Source organism: Salmo trutta, chromosome 14, assembly GCF_901001165.1.
Source record: "Salmo trutta chromosome 14, fSalTru1.1, whole genome shotgun sequence".
Taxonomy (NCBI): Eukaryota; Metazoa; Chordata; class Actinopteri; order Salmoniformes; family Salmonidae; genus Salmo; species Salmo trutta.
This window is the reverse complement of record NC_042970.1, coordinates 3,174,836-3,182,097: the sequence shown is the minus strand read 5'-3', so window position 1 is coordinate 3,182,097 and position 7,262 is coordinate 3,174,836. Positions and strand designations below refer to the sequence as shown.

Genomic DNA, 7,262 nt, shown 5'->3' with positions numbered 1-7,262 from the left:
AACAAAACACGGATAGATGCTACTTTCATTTGGTTCTGTTTGCATACAATATCTCTTTGGTTAAATGGCTACTAGCCCTGGTGTGTCTCTATGGTTAAATGTCTACTAGCCCTGGTGTGTCTCTCTATGGTTAAATGTCTACTAGCCCAGGTGTGTCTCTCTATGGTTAAATGTCTACTAGCCCTGGTGTGTCTCTCTATGGTTAAATGTCTACTAGCCCTGGTGTCTCTCCTGGAGCAACATGGTTACATTCAGTCAGTCAGTCTGCCAGTCAGCCAATCAGTTATTCAGTCATTCATTCAGTCAGTCAGCTAATCAGTCATCCAGGCAGTCAGCCAATCAGTCATTCAGTCAGTCAGCAAATCAATTGTTCATTCAGTCAGCCAGCCAATCAGCGAGTCATTCAGCCAATCAGTCATTCCAACATGTCTTCTCTTTCAGATCTCCTTGCCTTCCTTCCCTGTGGTGGTGAAGATAGGACACGCACACTCTGGAATGGGAAAGGTAATGCACTCTTGCAACCTTTCGGTTACTAGTCCAACGCTCTTACCACTAGGCTACCTGCCGCCAATAGCCTCGGTATAATGTCCACATACAATGAAATACATGTCATTTGACGTTTTCCACATTTTGTTATGTTACAGCATTATTCTAAAATGAATTAAACAGTTATTTTTCCCCTCATCAATCTACACACAATACCCATAATAACAAAGCAAAATAGGTTTTTAGAAATTTTGGCAAATGTATAAAAATTTAAAACTGAAATATTACATTTACATAAGTATTCAGACCCTTTATTCAGTACTTTGTTGAAGATCATAGCCTCAAGTCTTCTTGGGTATAACGCTTCAAGCTTGGCACACCTGTATTTGAGGAGTTTCTCACATTCTTCTCTGTAGATCCTCTCAAGCTCTGTCAGGTTGGATAGGGAGCGTCACTGCACAGCTATTTTCAGGTCTCTCCAGAGATGTTCGAGCATGTTCAAGTCCGGTTTCTAGCTGGGCCACTCGAGGACATTCAGAGACTTTTCCCAAAGCCACTCCTGCGTTGTCTTTGCTGTGTGTTTAGGGTCGTTGTCCTGTTGGATGATGAACCTTCACCCCAGTCTGAGGTCCTGAGCGCTCTGGAGCAGGTTTTCATCAAGGATCTCTCTGTACTTTGCTCCATTCATCTTTGCCTCGATCCTGACCAGTCTCCCAGTCCCTGCCACTGAAAAAAATCTCCACAGCATGATGCTGCCACCACCATGCTTCACCATAGGGATGGTACCAGGTTTCCTCCAGACGTGAGGCTTGGCATTCAGGCCAAAGAGTTCAATCTTGGTTTCATCAGACCATATAATATTGTTTCAATGGTCTGACAGTCCTTAGGGGCCTTTTGGCAAACTCCAAGCGGGCTGTCATGTGCCTTTTACTGAGGAGGGGCTTCCGTATTGCCACTCTACCGTAAAGGCCTGATTGGTGGAGTGCTACAGAGATGGTTGTCCTTCTGGAAGTTTCTACCATCTCCACAGAAGAACTCTGGAGTTCTGTCAGAGTAACCATCGGGTTCTTGGTCTCCCTACCAAAGTCCTTCTCCCTCGATTGCTTAGTTTGGCCGGGCGGCCAGCTCTAGGAAGAGTCTTGGTGGTTCCAAACTTCTTCCATTTAAGAATGATGGAGGCCACTGTGTGCTTGGGGACCTTCAATGCTGCAGAAATGTTTTGGTACCCTTCCCCAGATCTATGCCTCAGCACAATCCTGTCTCGGAGCTCTACGGACAATTCCTTCAACCTCATGGCTTGGTTTTTGCTCTGACATGCACTGTCAACTGTGGGACCTTATATAGACAGGTGTGTGCCTTTCCAAATCATGTCCAACCAATTGAGTTTACCACAGGTGGACTCCAATCAAGTTGTAGAAACATCTCAAGGATGATCAATGGAAACAAGATGCACCTTCGCTCAATTTCGAGTCTCATAGCAAAGGGTCTGAATACTTATGTTCATAAGCTAATTATTATTATTATTTTTATAAATTTGTAAAAATCTCGAAAAACCAGTTTCCGCTTTGTCGTTATGGGGCATTGTGTGTAGATTGCTGAGGATTTTTTATATATTTAATCAATTTTAGAATAAGGCTGTAACATAACAAAATGTTGAAAAAGCCAAAGGGTCTGAATACTGTCAGAATGCACTGTTTACACAGAACATTAGGAACACCGGATCATAGACTGATCAGGTGAAAGCTATGATTACTTATTGACAAACCACTAATAGGAGAAACTAGAATTGGAACCATAAATGTTGCTTTCCATACATGTTGACATGTTCATCATCTCTCCTTCATCTAATTGATCTCTTTCTGTAATCTGCCGTGTATTCAGTTATATCTGTAATCTACTGTGTATTCAGCTATATCTGGAATCTACCGGGTATTCAGTTATATCTGTAATCTACCGTGTATTCAGCTATATCTGTAATCTACTGTGTATTCAGCTATATCTGTAATCTACTGTGTATTCAGTTATATCTGTAATCTACCGTGTATTCAGCTATATCTGTAATCTACTGTGTATTCAGCTATATCTGTAATCTACCGTGTATTCAGCTATATCTGTAATCTACCGTGTATTCAGCTATATCTGTAATCTACCGTGTATTCAGCTATATCTGTAATCTACCGTGTATTCAGTTATATATGTAATCTACTGTGTATTCAACTATATCTGCAGCCTGTGATGATGATGTTGTGTTATGCTGTCTGTGTATCCAGATAAAGGTCGATAATCTGAGTGACTTCCAGGATATAGCCAGTGTGGTAGCCATCACTCAGACTTACACCACCACAGAACCCTTCATAGATGCCAAGTACAACATCAGGATCCAGCGGATTGGCAGCGATTACAAGGCTTATATGTAAGTACCTGTCCTTGTATGTACTGTAGGTGTGTGTAGCTCAAAAATCACATTTTATTTGTCAAATGCGTCGTAAACAACAGGTATAGACTAGAGGTCGACCGATTATGATTTTTCAACGCCGCTATCAGTACCGATTATTGGAGGCCCAAAAAAGCCGCTACCGATTAATCGGCCGATTTTATATATTTGTAATAAATGACAATTACAACAATACTGAACGAACAATGAACACTTTTATTTTAACTTTATATAATACATAAATAAAATCAATTTAGTCTCAAATAAATAATGAAATGTGTTCAATTTGGTTTAAGTAATGCAAAAACACAGTGTTGGAGAAGAAAGTAAAAGTGCAATATGTGCCATGTAAAAAAGTTTGCGTTTAAGTTCCTTGCTCAGAACATGAGAACATATGAAAGCTGGTGGTTCCTTTTAACATGAGTCTTCAATATTCCCAGTTCAGAAGTTTCAGGTTGAAGTTATTATAGGAATTATGATGCGTCAACTATTTCTCTCTATACCATTTGTATTTCATATAACTTTGACTATTGGATGGTCTTATAGGCACTGTAGTATTGCCAGCCTAATGTCGGGAGTTGATAGGCTTGAAGTCATAAACAGCGCTGCTGTTTGAATGAATGCTTACGAGCCTGCTGTTGCCTACCACCGCTCAGTCAGACTGCTCTATCAAATATCAAATCATATACTTAATTATAATATAATAAACACACAGAAATACGAGCTGTTGGTCATTAATATGGTCAAATCCGGAAACTATCATTTCGAAAACAAAACGTTTATTCTTTCAGTGAAATACGGAACCGTTATGCATTTTATCTAATGGGTGGCATCCCTAAGTCTAAATATTACTGTTACATTGTACAACCTTCAATGTTATGTAATAATTATGTAAAATTCTGGCAAATGAATTACAGGCTTTGTTAGAAATAAATGGCCTTTCAACAGTTCACAGCGAGGCAGGTGGCACAGACTGCTGCATACACCCTGACTCTGCTTGCACTGAACACAACAGAAGTGACACCATTTCCATAGTTAATATTGCTTACTAACATGAATTTATTTTATCTACGTATGCAGGTTTAATACTTGTGTATTGATTCTAAGAAAGGCATTGATGATTATGGTTTATTGCAACGATTGTGCTTTTTCCGCAAATGCGCTTTTGTTAAATCATCAAGTTGAAGTAGGCTGTGATTCGATGATAAATTAACAGGCACCGCATTGATTATATGCAACGCAGAACAAGCTAGTTAACCTAGTAATATCATCAACCATGTGTAGTTAACTAGTGATTATGTGAAGATGTATTGTTTTTTTATAAGATAAGTTTAATGCTAGCTAGCAACTTACCTTGGCTCCTTGCAGCCACAAGGTCCTTTGAATGCTGTGTAACAGTATAGCTTCCGTCCCTCTCCTCGCCCCAACCTGGGCTTGAACCTCTGCACACATCAACAACAGTCACCCACGAAGCATTGTTACCCATCGCGCCACAAAAGCCATGGCCCTTGCAGTGCAAGGGGAACAACTACTTCAGGTCTCAGAGCAAGTGACGTCATCCGATTGAAATGCTATTTGCGCACACCACCACTAATTAACTAGCCATTTCACATCAGTTACACTTAGGGTCGTTGTCCTGTTGGAAGATGAACCTTCGCCCAGTCTGAGCACTCTCTAGCAGGTTTTCATCAAGGATCTGTCTGTACTTTGCTCTGTTCATCTTTCTCTCCATCCTGACGAGTCTCCCAGTCCCTGCCGCTGAAAAACATCCCTACAGCATGATGCTGCTACCACCATGCTTCACCGTAGGGATGGTACCAGGTTTCCTCCAGACATGACACTTGGCATTCAGGCCAAAGAGTTCCATCTTGGTTTCATCAGACCAGAAAATCTTATTTCTCATGGTCTGAGAGTCCTTCAGGTGTGTGCCCCTGGCAATCTGTAAATAAAAAATAAAAGAAAATGGTGCTCTATGGTTTGCTTAATATAAGGAAATTGAAATTATTTATACTTTTACTTCTACTTTTGAAACGTAAGTATATTTTAGCAATTACATTTACTTTTGATACTTAAGTATATTTAAAACCAAATACTTTTAGATTTTTACTCAAGTAGGATTGTACTGGACGACTTTCACTTTTACTTGAGTCATTTTATATTCAAATCAAATCAAATGTATTTATACAGCCCTTCTTACATCAGCTGATATCTCAAAGTGCTGTACAGAAACCCAGCCTAAAAGCCCAAACAGCAAGCAATGCAGGTGTAGAAGCACAGTGGCTAGGAAAAACTCCCTAGAAAGGCCAGAACCTAGGAAGAAACCTAGAGAGGAACCAGGCTATGAGGGGTGGCCAGTCCTCTTCTGGATTATAAGACTACAATGCCATTAAAGGGAGTGTAGCACCTCTTTAGTAACTGATAAAAAAATATAGATAAAAAAATAAAGCAGGGTTCTCTACTAATCAAATCAAATCAAATGTATTTATAAAGCCCTTCGTACATCAGCTGATATCTCAAAGTGCTGTACAGAAACCCAGCCTAAAACCCCAAACAGCAAGCAATGCACCTGGTATCTTTACTTTTACTCAAGTATGACAATTGGGTACTTTTTCCACCACTGTTTGGCTATATACATGGGGTACCAGTACCGACTGACGTGCAGAGGTACGAGGTAATTGAGGTAGATATGCACATATAACGAGGAATAAAGCGACAGGTCCAGTGCTTTCAGAAAGTATTCACACCATTTGACTTGTTCAACATTTTGTGTTACAGCCTGAATTTAAAATTGATTAAATTGAGATACACAATACCCCATAATGTCAAAGTGGAATTCTGTTTTTAGACATTTTTTACAAATTAATAAAAAATTAAAAGCTGAAATGTCTTGAATCAAGCCAAAATAAGTTCACAAGTAAAAATGTCCTTAACAAGTAACATAATACATTGTATGGACTGACTTTGTGTGCAATAAAAGTGTTTTTTTGAATAACTACCTCATATCTGTACCCCACACATACAATTATCTGTATGTTCCCTCAGTCGAGTAGTGAATATCTAACCAAGATTCAATGACAAAGACCAGAGAGGTTTTCCAATGCCTCGCAAAGAAGGGCACCTATTGGTAGATGGGTAAAATAAAAAAAGCAGACATTTTATATCCCTTTGAGCATGGTGAAGTTATTAAGTACACTTTGGATGGTGTATCAGTACACCCAGTCACTACAAAGATACATGTGTCCTTCCTAACCTAGTTTCAGGAGAGGAAGGAAACCACTCAGGGATTTCACCATGAGACCATTGGTGACTTTAAAATAGTTGGAGTTTAATGGCTGTGATAGGAGAAAACTGAGGTGGATTAACAGCATTTTAGTTACACCACAATACTAACCTAAATGACAGGGTGAAAAGAAGGATGCTTGTACAGCATAAAATATTACAAAACTTGCATCTTGTTTACAATAACACACTAAAGTAAAACTGCTAAAAATGTGTTAAAGAAATCAACTTTATGTCCTGAATACAAAGTGTTAAGTCTAGGGGAAATCCAACACAACACATCACTGAGTACCACTCTTCATATTTTCAAAGAAGGTGGTGGCTGCATCATGTTATGGTTATGCTTGTCATCGGAAAGGACAAGAGAGTTTTTTAGGATTAAAAGAAATGGAATAGAGCTAAGCACAGGCAAAATCCTAGAGGAAAACCAGCTTCCAGTGTCTGTTGGAAAAGAGACTGAAGACAAATTCACCTTTCAGCAGGACAATAACCTAAAACACAAGGTTTATAGTTTTGACTTAAATTGGCCTACAAATCTATTGCAGGACTTGAAAATGGCAGTCCAGCAATGATCAACAGCCAACTTGACAGAGCTTGAATAGTTTATTGAAGAATAATGGGCAAATATTGTTCAATCCAGGTGTGCAAAGCTCTTAGAGACATACCCAGATAGACTCAAAGCTGTAATCGCTGCCAAAGGTGATTCTAACATGTATTGACTCAGGGGGTTGAATACTTATGTTATCAAGATATGTTTTATTTTTAATAAATGTTTTACAAATGTTACAATTTTTCTTCCACTTCGACATGAGCATTTTATGTAGATGGTTGACAAAAAAATGACAATTAAATCGATTTTAATCCCACTTTGTAAAAATCCCACCTCAAGGGATGTGAAGACTTTCTGAAGGCATTGTATTAAAAAGGTAGCAGCAGCGCATGTCAAACAAACAAACAATTTGTGCCAGTGCAGATAGTAGCCAGACTAAGTATTTAGCAATTTGTGCCAATGCAGATAGTAGCCAGACTAAATATTTAGCAGTCTTATGGCTTGGTGTTAGAA

The 7,262-nt window shown here is 39.1% G+C and overlaps 1 protein-coding gene across 1 annotated transcript in view; it reads left to right on the top strand.

The window, feature by feature from the left end:
* Positions 1–7,262, top strand: part of LOC115207248 (synapsin-2) — a 163,143-nt gene that overhangs the window by 111,595 nt on the left and 44,286 nt on the right. The window contains exons 6-7 of the mRNA XM_029774222.1: positions 442–504; positions 2,757–2,899. Of these exons, the coding sequence (XP_029630082.1) occupies positions 442–504; positions 2,757–2,899 (206 nt within the window). The remainder of the gene's footprint in view (positions 1–441; positions 505–2,756; positions 2,900–7,262) is intronic.